We start from the raw sequence: 20,545 nt of genomic DNA, 5'->3' as shown, positions 1-20,545 counted from the left end.
GTGTGTAAACAAGAACCAGATTTTCTGTATTTTATTGACCTTCTCAATTTAATAGAAGTACCTAAATATGAAGGAAATATTAGGGCAATGTCTGGAAACAAAAAAAAACAAAACAAATTGACTAAATTTATCAGGCTAACAACTAAAATAGTTTTGCTGGTGTTTTTTTCAAAACAAACACTTTCCTTTTTTAACTACAACACTCTTCTGAGAAAGTAATAAGCTTCATATGAGATGCAGAAAAAATGGTACTAGGAAGCTAGAGAAATTTCCTAATTGTTTATTTCCTAATTTTGTATTTTATTAAGCAAAAATATTTTTGATTCAAGTATTTAGTGTATGATTCAAACATTCAAGTATTCTTTACATGATGCAAAATAAACCAGCTAACTGTCTCTTTAGAAATACTATCAGGAATCAACTTCTGTCCTAAAAGTACAAAGGTCTGCTAGGTGAAAAAGCAGCTCAAAACAGGCATTTAAAGTAAAGAACAGTGTAGTCACAAAAGCAAGTAGCTATCAAGGGAGGAAAGAGAACCAAGCATACTTAAGGCTGAAGTGACAAGGAGGTTTTCCAATCTTCAGAGAAATGAAGCTGCAAACCAGCTTCTTCATAGAAGTAAGAATTAAAATGAGTTTTGAAATGAACTTAATTTCTGAAGCTGATTACACTAAGAAAAGCAATAGCAAGCATCCAGACAGACAGAACTACAGCACCACTACTGTCATACTTTTCCAGTAGGGCAATAATTTGCTTTCTTCTAAATACTTATTCTTTTGTTTAGCCACAGTTCCAGAGCCATTCTATGTGACTCTGGCCACTTAAACTGGGCATCTAAATTATAAAAGTTTGTCTTCTGTAGTCAGGGGAAATATAAATAACTTTCTTTGCCTCTTCCTCCTTCGGATTTCAGAAAACTAAAGAAACTCCACTGCTAATTCAGGCACCTCCTTTAGGGGCTTCATTGAATTGGCATGAAGATGGGCCAGAAGCCCTTCTCACTCCAACAATATATACCAAGCATGAGTAAGAGGAAAATTTATAGTCCCTAAAAGAAATGTGACAATCCTCGACAAAACTTCAGATAATCACAGTAGTGTACATGAGATGAATGGTTAAGGGGTGTCCTCACCTCTGGTTTCTTTTGTCCCTTCTTAATTTACTGGGAATCTTGTCTAGATACTCGAGAGAGAATTTGAGTTTCCTTCTTAACTACCTTGCACACGCTGGTATGCTAACAAAGCACTTGGTAACTCCAGAGAGCTTTCAGTTAAAAGGGAACTCTAATGTAATTCATAAAAAAAATTAAAATATATTACATTATATTATTATGCTATTATATATCAACTACTGTAAGCATACCTGTTGGAATCCTGTAATAAATCTACAGCTTCTCTTAGTTGTTCTATCATTGCTATATCAATAGTTTGTTCTTCTGATAAATTTATTCTATAACAGAAAACAAAAACATTCAAAAAAAAAGGTACAACAGCAATTATCAAGGGTAGCCTGAATTTCAGTGTGAGACATCTACCTTCCAACTGGCATGCAAACACTAAAGGGGGAAAAACAGCGAAAAACAGCCTCTCTGCACACTGGGATGTGCTGAATTTATGGAAAGAGCTCCTTCTGAAAAAAACTCTCCAACACTTTGTCCTTAACAAAGCTTCCCAGCCTAATACATACATAAATAAATGTGATGAAGTAAAACTTTTAGCATTCAATTAAACAGAATGACTTCTAAAGTTGAACATTTATTTATCAATATCTGACTCTTAAAGGCACTCATCCCATGTATTGTTTCAGCACAAATAGTAAATACAATGAGTTTTTATAAGGGCCAGCTTGCTTTCTTTTGCTTTTCAACATTTATTGTTCTTTTTGCGGATTAGAAATATAACCTCCCATTAGTTCTGCCAATAAGGCTCTTTCAGAAAATATTTATTCTTTCCTCCCTTCAGGTTTGGGTCTTTTTTTAATACTATATAGGACTACACTGTTCTGATGAGTGACAACTTCACAGTACAGTCACGTTGAATTTCCTTTCCTTATGCACTTAGCAACTGATACTCATTTGTTCTACTCTGGAATTAATATCTATAAACTAATGATTGCTTCAAGGTTAAAATTATAACAAGTAAGAAAAAGAATAAGATATGTTTTCTAATTATATTGATTTTTAAAATGTACATTAAATTTAGATCCTGCAAGTTTTGATTATCTTTTTTCAGCAATGCCTTTAATAAACAAAATATCTAAGTACCTAATTAAAAAAGACTGCATTCTACATAGATAAAAAGTTATTGGGGAATACAAATTAATTAGTTGTAATATAACATCCACTCTATTTAGCAATAAAATGTAAAATACTGAGCATACAAAATGCAAGGTTGTTATTGTCTTGCCTCCAATTCGGCAGAATTATTAAACAGCAAAGTCATACCAGTCCTGGTCAAACTAATTAAAAGACATAGCTAATTATTAATAGATACATAAAAAATACTCACATTTCGTCTGCTTGCCATTGCGTGTCCTCTTCTATTCTCAGTAATTCATCACACTCTGCTGCTCTGCTCTGTAAGCAGACAAAAGTGATAATGAGAACTGAACTTTCCAATTAAGTAGGCAGATAAATTTGCTTTCCCACTCAGCATTGACCTAATTTATGCAACATTTTAGGCTGGCTGGTTGAAGCAATCCAACACTTCTGCTCCATTCCTTACTCTACCCCCTTTTAAGATACTGATTACAAGATCTTCTATTCAGAAAATTTTATTGAGGTCAACAGCCCTTACCCTCTCTTAACTGTGAAAAGAAAGTCAAGCAGCATAACAATTCTTTGTTCTATGTCCCAGATTCCATTTGCGACTTTCTGGCACATAGAAACAATGCTTCAATTAAGCACGATCCCAACTCTCCTTCTCCTCGCTCTCCTACTGCAGCCAGATTTGTTTTCAAATCAAGGAAATTCCAAACATGCAAACAGTGGCAATTACATACTTCATGCATAATTATTAACAGCATTCCTATTTTACAGTTTTGACAGCCATGAATCATTTCTTTTTAAAGAGAACAAATTGGAACAAAAGTTGCATCCAGGAATTCATATCAGTCAGCCAGTTATTTTGGGTTCAATGTAGTCAAATTAGATCCCCCACACCTATAAACATGAAGTGCTATTTATTTGAAAACCTGAATCTTTTTTATGCTTCCACTTGGTATTTTGCAACTTCATCTCAGGCAGGAGCACTGAAGTAGATCAGCTGCCAGTAAAGACAGAAGCTCTCTGAATGAATATGTATTTGTACTTCTAGAGAAAAAACAGCAGAAAACAGAGGCTTATCCTCCTTTGTGTCATGTGTTTGGCACATCAGTTGCATCATCCTGTACCAATAAATTCTGCCCAATTCTGCTGTATGTGACACTGAAGACTGTACCAGCTTCTCTAACACTCTCCAATGATGGCTCATTTCCCAGTGACAATCCCTAGTAGAATGAATAAAGCCATTCTTTTTCATCTTTCTTCACCTTACAGGAATAAAGACTATGATGTTTTCCTGTAACAAGGGTACGTACCATAAGACAACAAAAATGCAGCACTTATTCTAGAAGGTGATTTGATGTAATTTGTCTTTAAGGATCTCTCAAATGCTACTATAATGCTTAAAAAATTGAGAAAATGTATTTTAATACCATAACATTACTTCAAAACTTTATCCACCACAGCTAGGACAAAGTCATCTCTCATTTCAGCAATGAAACCAACACAATAAATCACTCAGTTCAAAATATAAAGCAAATAGCACAGAAAAAACCTGCCATTTTGCTTAAAGCCTTAAACATAGTTAAAGGATAACTCTCACATATCCTAGAAAGAGTTCTGGGTAAATTGTCCTAGATCAATTGTAATAATTTTAAACTTACCTGCCTATTTTTGCTTTCTGCATTTTTAGAACAATTACTATCATCTGCATCTTATTCATTAAAATACCTGCTGTTTATCGTTCCTGTTTACTCTGCACTTATCAAAGTAGCAGAAATATTTTCCCCACTTAACATTGTGATAAACTTGCCTTAATGTAGCTCATAAATTCAGTAGTAAGAGTATCCTGTTCATCAAACTGGTTTCCTGTTTCTCGTGACTTATCATTAACAAACGTGTGAGAAGATCCTTGATGGAATTCCACTAGGAACAGCAATGAAAAAAAATAGAAGAATTATTTCAAAAATGAAGTTTAAATTCACATTAAAAATTTCAAACAGGTTAAGATCCTATCATTGTAAACAGGGATGCCAATTTCTAAGTTGTAATGAATCCATTTCCTGGGCATATAGAGTTGTGTATCAGAAGCACCAAAGCAGGCATTGAAGAAGCCAGTTTTGAACTACACCAAGTCTGTCTTGCCAGTAGCAATGCAACAACACAGCTGGACAGCTGTGCAGTGTTTTAAGAAATTCAGATGTCTTAGGCAGTGACTTGCAATTGAATGCAATTTCAGAGTTACCATGCTGTAACAAACCAAACACCCAGAAAAATTATTTAGAGCCTGTCTCAATCTTTTCCCTATGTATACTATTTCCAAGGATATGAAGCTATGATTTACCCTCTCCAGTTTGCTAATAAACACTGTAGGATAAAATCCTGTTAACTCTCTTCATATTCTACCAAATTCTGATGAGTTCTCCATGGAACTTCATTAAAGTGGGTAACACTGAGGGTATGCCATCTCCTATTCATGTGGTTTCCACATGCAGCTTGCTGACTTCATCCTGCCATTTATCATTAGTATGTGCAGAATTTGGAGAACTCTCGGGTCAGCTGTCTGTTCTCTGCCCCGAGATGCGTGGGAGGTTCTGCGGCAGCCCGCGCTCTGAAGAATGAGTCTGGACTCTTCACTTTTTCGGTCTTCAGGCTGTTTATTATTTCTTATCTACAAAATTTCCTTTCTGCCCAGCCGAGGTCCGCTCAACACGGCAGCCACAAGCACTCTCCACCGCCCCTGAGGCAGTGTCGTCTTTTTATACTACAAACTACGTATAACATATTTACTTTTAATTCCCAATACCTATCACCTATGTTAGACAGTGCATCTCTATTCTAAACCAATCCCCAAGTGCCAACATCACAGCAAAAAATGGAGAACAAGAAGAAGAAAGAAGAACGATCACACACGCCCTGATTCCTCCATCTTGTCCCCATAACCCTTATACCAAAAATCCCAAAATGTATATTTTCACCCTGTGAACACCTTGTTATTACACCGTTCAAACCTGTGTGGCTTTCACATCCCCATGCCAAGTTGGCAATTCGCTGGAAGGATCAAAATCAAGCCACCAGGTGCTCCGGGCAGCATGCCAGGGTCTCCAAGCCCCCCGACAGGGTTCTGGGCAACTCTGGACATCCAGGGGGATGTGCTGAGTTCCCACAGAGAACCACTGTTTATCTATCAGCATGTAGTGTAATTTAGAAAAATGTAAGTTACTTTTAAAAAATTGGATAAAATTAGATCTCACAAAATACAAATAAATTTACTCGTTTCCAGAGGTGATGCTGACTGACTAAAAAAGCTTTATATATACACTAAGTCCAGCTATAGAAATAGACTCCATTATTGTACTTTGCTAAATTACTGAACACTGATATTAGCTGAAGGATAGTACTGCTCAAACCGACTTTAACTTTTTTTCCCCCAGTCAGAATCAGATCTTATTAATTCTTGAGACAAGGTGCAGCAAGTTTTTTGGAATTGCTGTTGAAAATCACTAGACAGACTCAACTCAGTATAGTAAAGATTTTCTAAGTAACATACTTTTTTTCATTTTTACACAACTGCATATGCATGCTCAAAGCCTTCTGGGTAAGTAGGCAGGCATGGAATCAACAACAGAATTTCCCTGTATTTAACTTCCATGTTTTTTACATTCCAACCTTTTCTTGAGTTAGCATGGTGACCTGAATCATCCTTTATAATATGATCTTCTTCCACAATGTCCGACATTGGAACATTAAAGCTGATAGTATCTTCATCAGATGGCTAGAAAAAAGTAAGAGAAACACTAGTCCAAGCTCAAACCAAGAATGATAAAAATGTACATGTTAACAAGATTGCTCACCAAAGAGCTGCAAATTAAGATGGAACAGGATACTAGAGCATCTAACATGACCACATCCTGTTGTAAGAAGTTATAGTCACGCTGAATATATCCGCACATGAGGTTTGCCAAGTAGAATAATTCACGTGTCCTCTTTTCCTGTCTTACTCATGGCACTAGTCCTCTCCTTGCACTGGCACCACTGCACTGTGCTGCTCTCTGTGCTTCCCTGGGGCAGCTGAAAACTGCAAGGGCCTCCTTAGAGCCACCAAAGTCTGCAGAAACACTGAGCCTCATACCACAGCCCTTTTTTTCCTTTCCTTCCATGACTCTTCTTCCCTGCTTTACCATGCAGCTTCTGAACTGAACGCCTACAGCAAGCAAGATCAACATCAAGGAAGGCACCTTTAATTATGTTAACTGACAGAGCTGAAAAAAAAAAGCATAGACTCTCAAGTACACTAGCTTTTTCTGACTTAAAAGCTCACCCATTTTTTCAGCTCTATTGGCTGGTACACTAAAACACTGACTTGTATCTAACAAACCTATCCTGTCTATGATTTTACAGATAGTTTACAGAGAGCAGCTGCACTAGGAAGCACAGACTGCTCTAAGCCACTATGGCTCTGTTTCTCTGCAGGGCCAGCAGCGACCTGCTCAAGTGGAACCTGCTCACATCCTCTCCTGAGGTGAGCTACAGCAAAACCACAGTTTGCAGAAGAGGCCAAGTTTTTATTCTTGCTCCCCTGAGACAGAGAACTTACCACCACAACAGTGTCAGAACTTTGCAAATGTATTTTCCAGAAAGTCCATGAGTATTGCTCATTCTTTAAATGCTCTGTGTTTCTGTAACTTGCTACTCTGTGCATACATTTTCCACACATGTATTCTGTAATTATAACTGATATAATACAAACAGCACTCTGCTACATATCCTTAAAAATATATTTTTAAGGAAATTACATTCCCCATTTTATCAGTTCAGACCACTGTAACAAAAAAGATCTGTAATGAAATGTGTTACATATAATCAGTTATTTAATTCTCGCTAGCTTCTAGTAGAAGTCTGCCATTCCTGCTATTTTTAGATGTTCATAATCTATGTAGAAAGTATTTTTTCTAACTCCTGAAGCTAAAGTTTGTGATAAAGGATGGAGCAAATCCACCTTGCTCTTAAAAACTCAATCAAAGATAAATGTGGTTATTCCTATTTTCCAAGAATACATTGGACCCAAAACAGGTAAACATGGACAATGATGAATGTTCTTTCTCATTAATAAACTGCATGTTATTAACTCTATGAATTCACTGGCTGTATTCTTCGGCTTAAGGAGAAAAAAATTAAGGAGGAAAAAAGGGTGTTTGGGGACTTCATAAAGCTTTTTTCGAAATAAATTTTAAATTTTAAAATTAATGATATTTTAAAATGAAACTCCAACAGAAAATAAATGACACTCCAAGTACTCTAAGCACAAAAGTCTTTTAGATCTGAAGCAATGACAATCCAACAACTTTAAAAAAATAGAAATAAGATAGGTACAATATAAATTCATTCACACAACCAAGGTTACAGCGAAGTTCCTTCTCTTTCAGGCTGTATCTCATATGTCACTTAAGTACTAAATTTGATTATTCTCGATCAAAGTTGATGCTGTGTTAATTTTGAAAATAGCACACTAAAATGTTCCTACACACTTTATTAGAAGTCCTGGATCCAAAATATAGTACAATATTTTTTCTTACCAGTGTAACACACACTTTGAGGAAAATATTTTGGAGTGTTGGCATACAAAAAGGAACAGACCATTCAATTTGGAAACAAATTCCTTTCAGGACCTATAGAATTCTGCAACTTATTTTTCACCACTATACTATGAAACTGCCACTATACGATGAAACAAAAACTATCCAAAGCAGCCTTGGATAATACAAAAGTATCACTCCTTCACAGGTGAAATACTGTATCCAAGTTCCTTCTTCCACAGTTTTAAAATGAGACAGCAAGAGAAAACAATAGACAAATCAGAATCAAAAATATCTAACATTATTCTAAGACAGAATTGAGATGATGCACTTTGAAAGATTCTTCACATATATTCCTGCTGGTAGTAATGCATTATTCATACATGTAATAAAGCACAGACGCCATTCTAATTTCATTCTAATTAATTTTAACAAAAGGAAAAATAAGGCCAAATGAAGGGAGAAAAATAATCAAAATGCTGTATTTTTCCTAACAGGTGAGGTAAATGGTAGACTGCCTTAAGGCAGAATTTGCCTTCAAGTTGGAATGATCAATTTTACAGCAACGCTACAAGATACCTTTCACTTGAAGTGCCCAGGATGGCTACAGCTGGGAAACTGATGCTGTAGGGACCCTACAAAGTCCAAGAGTGATATATAAAACAGTTCATTTCATCAAGTATTCCCTCTTCTGTGTATTCATCCAAAGTCAATTAGCAAGCTTCCTAAAAACTACATTAGTGTTCAAACAAGTGATTCATTTATGTTATTAAGTTATACATGAAAAATGACAATGTAGTATTTTCTGTAAAAGAATAGAAACTCAATAGCCACTACTCTCTGCACTGAACAATAGCTTATATTTCCAGAATCATATTTTAATGATTATGACTGATCATTTAATGTTTATCCAAAGTTTGGTATGTAACTTTCTGACTGTAATTATCAACACATGTGAGCCTGTATTTGCATCATGCTAGTATTTTCTGCATGATACCCATGTGTTACATGGGTATTAAAGGTCACATCAGAAGGAAAGTGCGTGGTAAATTTACTAACAAATGCATTTGGGATTACTGATCTCAGCATCTATTTCTCCTTAAAAGCAGAGCAGCAGTCAGGTGGTGATAGAATGAGCAAACTGTTCTTATATTTAAAAGTTTTGTGCTATTAAAAATGTATTGGTTCATTGTTGGTAGTCTTCAAAATATTTATTGCAGTATTTCAATCACTATCTTTTGATTACAGGTAGCATGATCTATTTTCTAAAGGTGATATTTATAGCTAAAGAGAAAATCCTGGGATAAAAGTTTCATTACAAGCCAATTGAGCTTCAGGAAGAGTAAGACTGGCAAAATGGTTTGCAGCTAGAGGTAAACCATTAGAGATTTGGCTAGAATTCATAGCAATTCTACTTCATTTCCACCTACCAAGAAACTTGACAAAATACTTGGAAATTCACATGGGGTTTTTTAAAGTACTATTGTATTTAAAAGACCAAACAGTGAGTAAGTGGATTCATGTTCAATTTGCTTTTGAGTAACTATAAATTCAGTACCTAAGCTTGATCCTTCATACATTTGTTCCAAAAGAAACAAAATCCCTTTTCCTCAAAGGAGGATAAAACCACTAAAGAATCAGTGTAAAATATTTTAAGTAGCAAGAAGGTCACCCTTTTAATGTGAGGCCTTTCCCATTAAGTCAGACCACAAATCCCATTACTGTATATTTCAGAAAGAGAATCATCACTGATTTATACTACTAATTATTTACTTATTTATCATTATCTATTCAGTTCAACTCCACACAGGTTTAATGCCCTGTTCAGCTTAAGAGTGCCTCAGAAAAAAACCTCTGTGAATCAGTTCTAACTGCTTAGGACAACACTAGTCCCACAAAGCTACCCTTTCTCTTTGCTCAGACAGACAGTAAAGTTCAGGAAAAGATCTGAAGGTTTAGTTTCAGCTTTGCCTAACTGACAGAATATTTAAACACATTAAAATCTGCAAAGTTTCTCAAGTTTCTACACTACAGCAATGTTTCATAACCACATCACACAACATACTGAGACTCGGCACTATAAATTCCCAACAGGAAAGAGTAATCAGGCAAAGAGAAAAATATGTGAGAAGTCATCAGCTTGTAACCTGTTACCTTGTTTACTTTGTTGAAAACAGCAGACATGAATTCTGGTTTGTTTCTCATTCTCTAGGTTATGTAAACTGCCAGAAAACTGTAGAGGATTTGCACTATTGGTAAGTGTGTAACCATTTGGAAGCAAGCATCTCATGCCCACTCCAGACAGTGCACAAAAAAATAAAAAAAAAATTTAAAACCCCACAGTCTCCTTTTATTTTTGTTTTAGCCATTTCTTAGTGTAAAATTCATGTCAAGGATATGGTTGCAGATGTTTAGGTCTAAATATCTTTTCACATTCTTACCAAACTCAAAATACAATCAAAATACGAGTGCTGGGAGAGGAGTTTGACACACAAGGTAGGTAACTTACCTCTGTTGCTGACAAACGTTTATCACCATTATCACTACCAACACCTGAATCTGAGTCCTTTTTACTTGGATAGATGTCATCAATGCTAGACGTGAATAAAAAAAATTAAAACTCAGTAAAAAGCTATCATAGCATTTACATTCAAATTCTGTTCTGGTTTCACTTAACTCTGAGCAAATTTCAAACTATCCTTAATGGAAGAAGGTGAAATCACCTAGTACAGTAAAACACCAAACATTTAATCTGGTGATGGAAAAATAGATCAGACTAAATGGCTAGTTAGCCTAAGGATTAATGAAGCAACAGAAATAATCTGCTACTAAGCTTGCTTTTGTCCATACACTATGCAAAACTGCTTAGTTACTAGCTAAGCAGCACAGGACTGAAGCAATTTAGCCATGGGAGAAGAAACCAAAATGGTAAAACTCAAAGTGGATTCAACTGATACAACTGCAATCACTGATCCATTAAAACAGAACTCATATCTCCCTCAGGCTTGAAATAATTATTAACACAGAAACCTCCTTTTAGTGCCTTAAAATAGACCTTGGAATTTAGGTTTTTGAGAAAATTATTGTAACAACGGCAAAGGCTCACTATTCTGGTTTCATTACCCAATACGACCTCTACTCATTTTGAAGTGCACTATTAGATGCAGTACTCTCATCACTTAAATTTTTTTTAAAAAATATATCTTATATCCCTTTATTTGCTATCCTGAAAGCTGTGATACTGAATTCAGATTGACACTGCAATTTAAGAAAGGAGCTTTATTAGTCTTCACATGAATAAGGTATCTGATTCATTAATCCTAATCTTAAATTACCTCTTGCCAGTAAACACTGAAGATTGTTTTGCAGAAACTGCCTTTGGAAATCTACTCGTCCCCTTACCCTAACCTGCATTCTCCAGTATGACCAAATACCAAACAGGACATGACATTCCTGTCAGTTTTCTTGTATACTAGAAGAACAAACCAGAAAACCAGTAAGTGTTTGCCAAATGGAATACCTACTCCTCATCCTGGATTCTTCTCACCTTTGACACTTATCTGATGGAAATTCACACAGGGATCCCCAAAGGTACATGGACAAAACCAATTTCATTCAAATCTAATTGAGATGACTGAAAGGGAGATTCTGTAACAGCTCTTGGTTTTTTTTCTCGCAGGATTTTAGCAGTAACATCTCTACTATTATTCATATCAACACTTTGTTTTTATTGAGTATTTCTCTTCAAAGATACCATACTTTCTCTGATTGGTTATATTACACTGCCCTTGTTAGCAGAGAAAGACTGGGCTAAAAGCTGATTTCCAACCAGCTATGGAGATTCTCATAGAAAGGAGCTGCTTTGTATCTGGTTCCTGTCCTTAAACCATGGCACAAGATGCCATTTCCTACAAGTCTGATACAAACCAGAAGATTTTGCCTCATTTTGCTAACAAATCAGCACACTTCATTTAAAAAGCATTCATGCAGTTCACTTTGTTTGACAGATGACTTTGGATGAATAAAAAAAGATGAAAATGTCACAAAAGTGCAAACATACAAATCACATATAAATCATAAAATACATCACAAAAATCACAAAACAACACGTGAAATTTAAATTTATTTAATGTGTAGATAGATCAAGCCAACACCTAGTGTAACTACCATCTGATTATTTTCAATGTATTCCAGGAGTCCACTAGAAAGAGGTTAGATTTAAACTAAGGTTCACTTATAAACTCTTAACTAATGTGCTGCTAACTTTAATCAGAATTGATTTTTAATTTTCTGAACTCTTACTGGGATTGCATTAGAATAAAAGTAAATGAAATCTCTGTGCAAAAAAGTACACTCTGAATAGCATCTAAAGAAACAAAACTGGGGAACATAAAGATAAATATTATTTTATTGTTTGTAAGACTTCATACATACCTCTCTTCCACAGGTTGTGGCAAATGCTGTGGTTCAATGGCATTAAGATACAGCGAGTCTGCTGTTTTAATCTGACATGCTTGTACAGTCAGATATTTGAATATATGCACCTTACCCTTTGTACAAATCTGTGGAATAAGGAAAAAATTAGGTTTATAACTAGAATTTAAAAAGCAATTTATTCCAAGTGTCACTTAGTATAAACTTCCCTGAAATTCAACTAATATTACAAATTTAGCTTAAAAGAAAATAGATTTTTTTTTAATTACTAAGTACTTCAATTATATACTCAATTATTTGTGTGTACCAGTATAAATACCCTCAGAGACTAAGACAGAAAACCAGAAAACAATGTATTCTTCTTTAAAAAAATCCAAATGAGCTTCTAACTCAAAAAAAGGACATTAAAATATATGGTATGGCCTATTACTAACTACAAATAGAGTAATAAATTATTTTCAGAATTAGTGTATCATGACATTTAATTAGCTGGTGTGCCCTTTATATCCTTGGTCACATTGTTTTTAATAGTGTCCAAGCATACTTACAATGCAATTCACCTTCATTTTAGAATTTTCTTTAAGTGCACACCTCTTGCTTTGTATTTTTTAGTTTAAAGGCATAATCAGTATCGATTATGAAAAGCATTTCTCCAATGTAATAAAAATTCTTAAGCATTTCAACAACTGAACACTGTTGAGCCAGAACACTTGTGGCTTTCAGAGATGCAGTTTGAATTTACTGTCCAGTAAGTTAAGAACAAAATTGTCCTTAAGCAGCAAACACAGGATGCATTAATTTACTTTTATTACTCAGAGTGGCATACAGTTCCAAAGAGGAGTTTTACTTCTTTGTACATCAAAATCCACGAACTTACACTTTAAAGTGAAATAAATTTCACATGGATTGTGTTTTAGACTATTGAGGCATATTGTTTAAGTTAAAGTTAGCAAATCACTGTAGAACCTTGTAGAACTGTATTCATTTTACCATAAAGAAAAATAACCCAGAAACTTTATCACAAGTCTTTTTCAAAATTACATGCACATTCCAATGTTAAATTTCATATGCAGATAGAAATCACAAAAATTAACAGCTATCAGAATGGACATCTTCTAGACATGTGTTGGTTTAAGTGCTGTGCAAATTCATACTGAGAACAGAGGATATTTTTTATATCTTATTTAGATACATCCTATGTCTTATTTAAATATCAAAACTATAAGCAGCCTGTGATGACTGAAATTCAAAAGCCTGCAATTGCAGAAGATGACATTTTACACTCTAAAATGTGTTAGCAGCCATCCAATATTAAGGCACAACTTAAATTATTACTTACTTGTGCTGGTGGAGATTGCAAAGGATTATTCTCAAGCAGTAATACTTGTAACTGCACCATCTTTCTAAAACAAATTGGAATCACAAGCACTTTATTGCAGGAAAAGTCAAACTTTACCAAGGGAAGTTGTACTAGTTCTAAAAGTAATAAAAAGGAGAGAAGGTGTTATATCTGTTTTTATTTTTGGCATAAAATAATAAAATATTTTTGAATAACACTTCTTTTGCATTCAGGAAAAATACAAACTCAGGGAGGAATTAAAATCAACATTTACTCTATTTTATACTGGGAAATAAAAGAGTGTTGCTATACAAGTGACAAGAAATTCTAAACCAAATACTTTGAATTTTTTTTCCCCTGAAACTCAGCTGACAGTTCCCATACTGCACCCAGACACTTGTTTAACTTAAAAGTTGCCTAGAATCATAAAGATACATTGAAGAAACCTCACACACTGTTCTTCAGTAGATACCATTGAATGTTATGTTCTGCAGACCCAAATGCAATAAATTTGAACACAAGGTAATAGCTACTTCTAAATGATATCTATTTGGATGACTAAAAATGCTTTCAAAATTATAATAAGAAGAGCCACTGTAAAGATATATTTTTTTTTTGTTCATTTGCTTTTACCTTGGGGTAAAACTTCGAGGTAATTTCTTCTGACATTCAGTTCTTTTAAAGATTTCAGCTGGCCTATCTGCTGTGGCAAAGCTGTGATTTCATTACAGCTGACATCCTACAGTAAAACAGTAATAACAAATACTAATGAACTTTCAGCTCCTACATGTTCCATAATACAAACATAGCTAACATTTTATTATGAAAATGACATTTTATTAACCAGAAAAAATGCAACAATCTATGTCCTGTAGTCACAACAAAATAAAAAAAATACATGGGAAAATATTTGCACATGAGTTAAAACCAGAGCAAATTGTTATTTGGAGAACAAGTTAATTTTAAAAGTTAATTTAATTTCTATAGAAATATTCAAAACTACTTAACAAGTTCTAGCTTTTTGCTCTTTTCCTCATATAAAGAATTCAGTATAGTGATTATATAACCACATATGTTAGAAGGAAATGTAAAAATACTAGTGAATCTGAGTTTTTAAAAAGGTTCTTGTTCTTCTTGATGGAATATTTAAGCAAAATAAATAACAGTAGTAATAATAATAATAGAAATACAGCAATAACATTCTGTAATGATCCTCAGTAAAGACATAAATTTGATCATCAGGGCACATAGTAGACTATAATGAAAAGGGACAGAGCTTATTTGGCATTACTTAACTATTTCAAGCAAGAAACTGTTATGAATGTGCATGAAAGATCAACTTCTTGGATTAAGTCAGTGTCTGTGATAAGACAATTGTTAAATACTAGCTATCATTTTTGCTGCCAAATGGACATTGATACCTCTGCACATATCCCAGGCAACCTGCAAATTTCAGAGATGTCCCAATTATGTTGTCATTTCAGTACTAAAAGAAGGAAATAGTATCTCACAGTATGAAAGCTAAATGGGGTAATGCCCCATTTTCCTGAAAAGCCAACTGAATACTCCTACTCTCTCAACTGTTTCAAATGCATTTAAAAGTATCTGGGAGCTCATAGACTACAAAAGTTTGAGAAGCCAGATTTCCAAGTCATGTCTTTGAAGATGCTTGCTTTAATGCCAGTCAAAAACATTATATTAACTCCCTATCTTTGAGCCTAAAATCTACTTAACAAAAAACTTATAGTAAAACCAAAATATGATCTGGCAATGCTGTTTCCCTGTATCCAGCATGTTTCTTCTTGTAATAGAATCCTACTGCTGCCAAGGCTTCCTTCCCTTCTCAAAACACAGTCAGGAAATTACTGTAGCTTTTAGACAAGGAAATTAGAAATCCCAGCTAACGAGTGCATTTTTGCCCAGGCTGTCACAAAGTTTGGTTAATTGCACTGTTCCCCAATAATTTATTTTTAAAGCTTTACTGTCCTATTTTTAATTTACAGTCTTTAAATTACTTCATAATTAGATACTTGATTTTTAGGGCACAGAATTTAAAGTCACCTTGTGGCAAAGAAACTCTAGACCAAGTGTACTTAGGCACACATACCAGAACAAGTCAGGGAAAGAGACAGAATTCTAGAGGAAGCATCAAAAAAACAAAAAGCAAGCTGGCAGTGTGTAACCTCAAAAACAAAGTCCACTTCCACTTACAGCCTTTCAAAACATCCTCGATAAGACTGATCTGTTGTGACAGCGTGTCAGCATTCAGAAGATTTCTAGAGACAGCAGTATCCTTTAGCCTACTAAACACAGTAGTCCAACTTGTATTTTTTATTACTTTGTTTGAATAGCCATGGAAAACAAAGACTTGCAACAATTACTCAGTTATGCTCTTGACTATTATTAGACTTCATGAGTGTGTTTGTGACAGTGTTAAACTTTCTCATTGCTCTGGCAGTAATGGAAACAATACTATCAAACACCTATGGTTTCCAAGCTAGTAATTTTTTAAGGAATTATGCAACCAGCAGTTTGGAACTCAGCTTCAGGGACATTTGCAGGTAACTGAAGTGCAAACACAAGTTCCATGGGGAACTAGTATTTGCTGAGGTCAGACTTCTGGTATTAATTCTATTTTGTTCTCACCAGATAGACCATGTCCTCCCATGACAAGGCAATTTGTCAAAATCAGAGAAATGTAAGGGTTTTATTTAACATTTATTAAATTAAGGAAATTTAACACTAATTTCTGGGGCATGAAAGCAAAATCATCAACTGTTTCCCTTTGTTTATGGCAATGTTTAAATGGCCTTAAACCAATCCAACTCAGCATGTATGTTCGGCAAGATAAACAAAAAAACCAATAAGGTACTCTGACTCCACATTAACATATTTATTCATACATACACAGAAGTTTATCCAAACCATTCAAATTGAGGCAAACTTCCTCCTTACATAATTTAAACTCAGGACTCCTGACTGAGCCATTATTCCTAAAAAGCACCTGGGCTCAGTCAAAGTTTGTGACACAGTAGCCACACTGAAGAGTAAAAAGAAGTTAGACTGTATGTGAACACATGGACCCTTTTAGAAAACAGCAGGCAGCAAGTCCCACGTGGTCAGGCTGCTGTCTCTGATTAGATGAATGAGGTAAAAGACATAAATCTTAGGTGAGAAATTTGAAGGCTTCCAACATGAGATAGGAGCATCCCAGAGATAGAGAGGGCTGTTATCTGAAGAAGGCAGAAGTGCAATACTGCCTGATAGGATGGAGAATGGAATTTTTGTTTTTGATAGTTTTGAGTACAATTACCGAGCCATCTCTGCATAATTACTTTTCCTTGGCAGAAAGTAAGTTTCAGATTATCTTCACACTAATTTTGCACTCTCCTGGCTGACAGTAGAGGCATGATTGAGTCAAAGATTTTTTTGCAGCAAATAAAAGTAAACTTCCCAACCAAGTTTTTTGCCAAATAATTACAATGTATTCTGCAAGGAGAAAAACTTATGCTACAAGCACTAAAATAAGTTAGTTGTCAGAACCCTAAATATAAAAATACCTAAAAGTTTTCTGCATGTAATATCAAAGCTATTCTATGCTACAGGTATGAAAATCATAAAAATACATACCTGTAAAAGGAAAACCATTACCTGTCCCATTTTGGAGGATAGAAGGGAAAATGCAGAGTTTATTGGAAAGATCTAATTTGCAGCAAATTACGTTTGCATCATTCTACAGTGTCTATAGGGGTAAATTTTGTATTAAAAAGGTAGAGAAAAAGAACCCTTTGCTATGTAGATACAGATCTCACTGCATGCCACTTGTGGAACATCTGGGGAAGCTGAGGTTGCTCAGAAATGTCCTATGGATACAAGAACTGCATGGAGCCAGGGGGCATCTCAGAGTCTGGCCCAGGCCAGCACCAGCACTGTGTACACACCAAAACAACAGCACTCCCTGCCAGAGTGATGCTTCTGCTTGAATCCCCTGCTATTCAGGCTGGCATTGCTCTCACAGCTGAACTTTTTGTGCAACAACTGCAATATGACTTCATGGTTTTTGTTTGTTTCTATTACTCGTTTTAGAACAACGATCACCTTATTATCTAAACTGCTTTACAGTTTACATGCCAACACAGATTCCCCACTCTCAATCCTACCACTATTTGCTTCTCCCAATACATCACAGTTATGTCATTTCCAGTTAAATAGTGCAACTCATTTCACTAGAAATGTACCAAACACACATGGTGGCATCAAGTCAGGTCATCTGAACAGGCTCATGCTCAATTTAACAAAAACTTGTTTTTCATTCAGCCCCCCCAATGCCTTCTAAATCACAAAGAACAAGCATCAGACCTTTTTCAGTTTTCATGTATCTTCTAGGCTACCAAAGTGACATGCAGCTAGAGCTCTCATATGAAATACTTTTAGAGCAAGAATTGTTCTGCTCTTCATGACAAACAGTAACACAAACTATATTATAACTGGAAAGCAATATGAAAATCCAGAATTCCAGAATTTAAAGACGTGATATGCTTGAACCAAACAAACCAAATCTGCTCTGGGTAAAATCAACATTGATTTCAAGCTTTTAGCTTTTACTAAACTTTTTACTAAATTTAACTTAAATTATTTATAAAACTGGAACCATCACCCTCTATTGTGTCTATTTTAAGCACAACAAAAACAGTGCTATTACCTAACATATTTTTAAGAATAATTAAATCAGAACCATCTGTGTAAATCTCACTAAACCCACCACACACACACAAAAATTTAAAATATTTGATAAAATAAATTAATAATGCTCACCAAAGAAAACAAACTTGGTAGTCTTGAACTCAGTCATAACTCAGAAAGGAAAAAGTAACTACCCCAACCATCCTCATCAACAGCCACATCAATTCTAATATAGAACAGAAGCCTGATACCACAGGATTCTGCTCAAGAATATCAAAAGGAAAAAGCCCCACAGTTGCTACTTCATACTACCTATGAAGACTCAATAGCAGGGTTGGGGCCTCAATGTTATTAATTTCTGTAATGTAATTTATTGGAGGAACTACTGTTATAAAAACAAGACTATGATAATAAGGCACTTTCAGGCACAGAAAAGCAATGCAAAGTAAATGCTGTCAATGGAGATACCGGCAGCTGGAATCAAATCTGATTGTCTGACTATGCATAAATTAGCAATGTCAAAATACAGTTTGTCAATTTATATCTCAAAAGGTCAAAATGAATAGAAATAACCAGAAGACTTATGTCATAAAGAATTCAGAGTCTCAGCCTACAATATATAGCAGAGGAAGAGAAAGGGAGAGAAAGGGAAGCATTCTCAAATATATTTTCCACAAACATGAGCAATTACATTAATTTTATGCTATAGTACCAAATAAGTTTTGCTTTTTCAGACTGTCATTGACTGGACAATATATTCTAAATAATCTACTGCTCGTAGAAACAGTACTTGTGTAGACAGCTTTGAAAACAATGACTATAATAATTTTCTAGATCTGTTTAGATGGGTGTTCCAGGAAAGGAAGGTTGCATGACAAATGTAGTGAAATAAAATGAAAATAGACTGATAAGACCAGTAGCTCGAGTGGAATGCAGTGCGGTAAGCAGATAGTAAAAACATAGAAAGGAAGCAGGAGGGGAGGGTGCTACAGGGGGGTACAACCTTGCAGAGCCTGATGCCAGAACTTAAGGACTTCATACAGTGAAACAGGGAGCCAGGGCAAGCAGTGAGCAACGCTGGTAAAGATGAGGAACTTTGAAACCGAGTTTTGAATGAACCAAGAGCAGTGATGTTGTTTTAAAAGAGTCCTGAAGAACATAAAGGAAACTCCTATTGTGTTACTATCCAACACACTTGAGAAGTTAAAAACTTAAGTTCTGCAAACTACATTATAGTATAAAGCAGTTGTTCAAATATATGTGAAAAGTGAATTTTACTGTTTCTATTTAAATTCAAAAGAAGTCAAAATAAAAAGTGAAAAAAAGATCAGTAACATACCAATTCCATTAACTGTTTTAGCTGACCTATCTCTTCTGGAAGGGAACCTAGCTTATTGTTACTTGCAATTAAGACTTTTAGAGGAAGACCACACAGGCAAGCTGGCAAAGAAGAAAGCTGATTTCGACTGCAACAAAACAAAACAAAAAATATTAAAACCATTGGTGATGTTCTCTACTGTATACTCACAAACTCTGAGAGCTGCAAATGTCTTCATTTTTGTGGGTCATATTTTATGCAGATAAAATTGAAATTTTCAATAGGCAATAATTAAGAAGACACTTGCCCATTAGAAACACCTGATTATTGACTAACAATATTGCAGAATTTACCACTGTGGAAAAAATGCATTGTATCAGTTTAACAACATTGTAACAAATCTGTTTGTCACAAAGAACAGCTGTTTCCCTTCCTAATGAATACAGGAAAGTCAACTGAGACAGTATTTTGCAAATATTTAAACATTCCTGTGGTTTAATGTGCCATTAAAATGGATGCCTTTTGTTCCAGCTGAAAGACAAATATATAAATCACAGACAAAATGGTTGTTTTCTCAATTAATTTAAAGCACATTCATAGTTGAAGATGACTTGGTACATCTTGGTCTACGGTTCTCTGCTATTAACCCAGTAAATACAGCAAAAATTTCTGGGACTATCAGTGGTTCATTTCTTCCCAAGATTCATAAGCTAGAGCTTAAAGATGACAAATATCATGACCCTTTGTGATGTCCACAAGATTAAAAATAGTAATTCGTGGCTCAATTCCCAGAAGAAACTTTATGCTTATCAGAATAACAGTTACTCTCTTTTGGAATATTTAAACATTTCCTTAAAATACAACATTTTTTTCTTATGATTATTAACATGTAGTAAAACAACGAACAGTAACTTGAAGTGGTACCCCAGTATAAA

The 20,545-nt window shown here is 34.9% G+C and overlaps 1 protein-coding gene across 6 annotated transcripts in view; it reads right to left on the bottom strand.

The window, feature by feature from the left end:
- The window catches only part of LRCH1 (leucine rich repeats and calponin homology domain containing 1), a 116,543-nt gene that overhangs the window by 40,199 nt on the left and 55,799 nt on the right, over positions 1–20,545 (bottom strand). For 5 of the 6 annotated variants that reach the window (XR_004980254.2, XR_004980255.2, XR_004980258.2 and 2 more), the window contains exons 3-11: positions 19,632–19,758; positions 14,243–14,348; positions 13,610–13,746; positions 12,271–12,398; positions 10,346–10,430; positions 5,930–6,035; positions 4,074–4,186; positions 2,508–2,575; positions 1,363–1,449 (exon numbers count right to left, since the gene is read on the bottom strand). Coding sequence is in view for 2 of the 6 variants with exons in the window: in XM_036383282.2 (XP_036239175.1) it covers positions 1,363–1,449; positions 2,508–2,575; positions 4,074–4,186; positions 5,930–6,035; positions 10,346–10,430; positions 12,271–12,398; positions 13,610–13,746; positions 14,243–14,348; positions 19,632–19,758 (957 nt within the window). In the remaining 4 variants the exon portion in view is untranslated. The remainder of the gene's footprint in view (positions 1–1,362; positions 1,450–2,507; positions 2,576–4,073; positions 4,187–5,929; positions 6,036–10,345; positions 10,431–12,270; positions 12,399–13,609; positions 13,747–14,242; positions 14,349–19,631; positions 19,759–20,545) is intronic. The other variant, XR_004980256.2, reaches the window with a different exon arrangement.

This window comes from Molothrus ater, chromosome 2 (genome assembly GCF_012460135.2).
Source record: "Molothrus ater isolate BHLD 08-10-18 breed brown headed cowbird chromosome 2, BPBGC_Mater_1.1, whole genome shotgun sequence".
Lineage (NCBI taxonomy): Eukaryota > Metazoa > Chordata > Aves > Passeriformes > Icteridae > Molothrus > Molothrus ater.
This window is presented reverse-complemented; position numbering and strand designations above follow the sequence as displayed.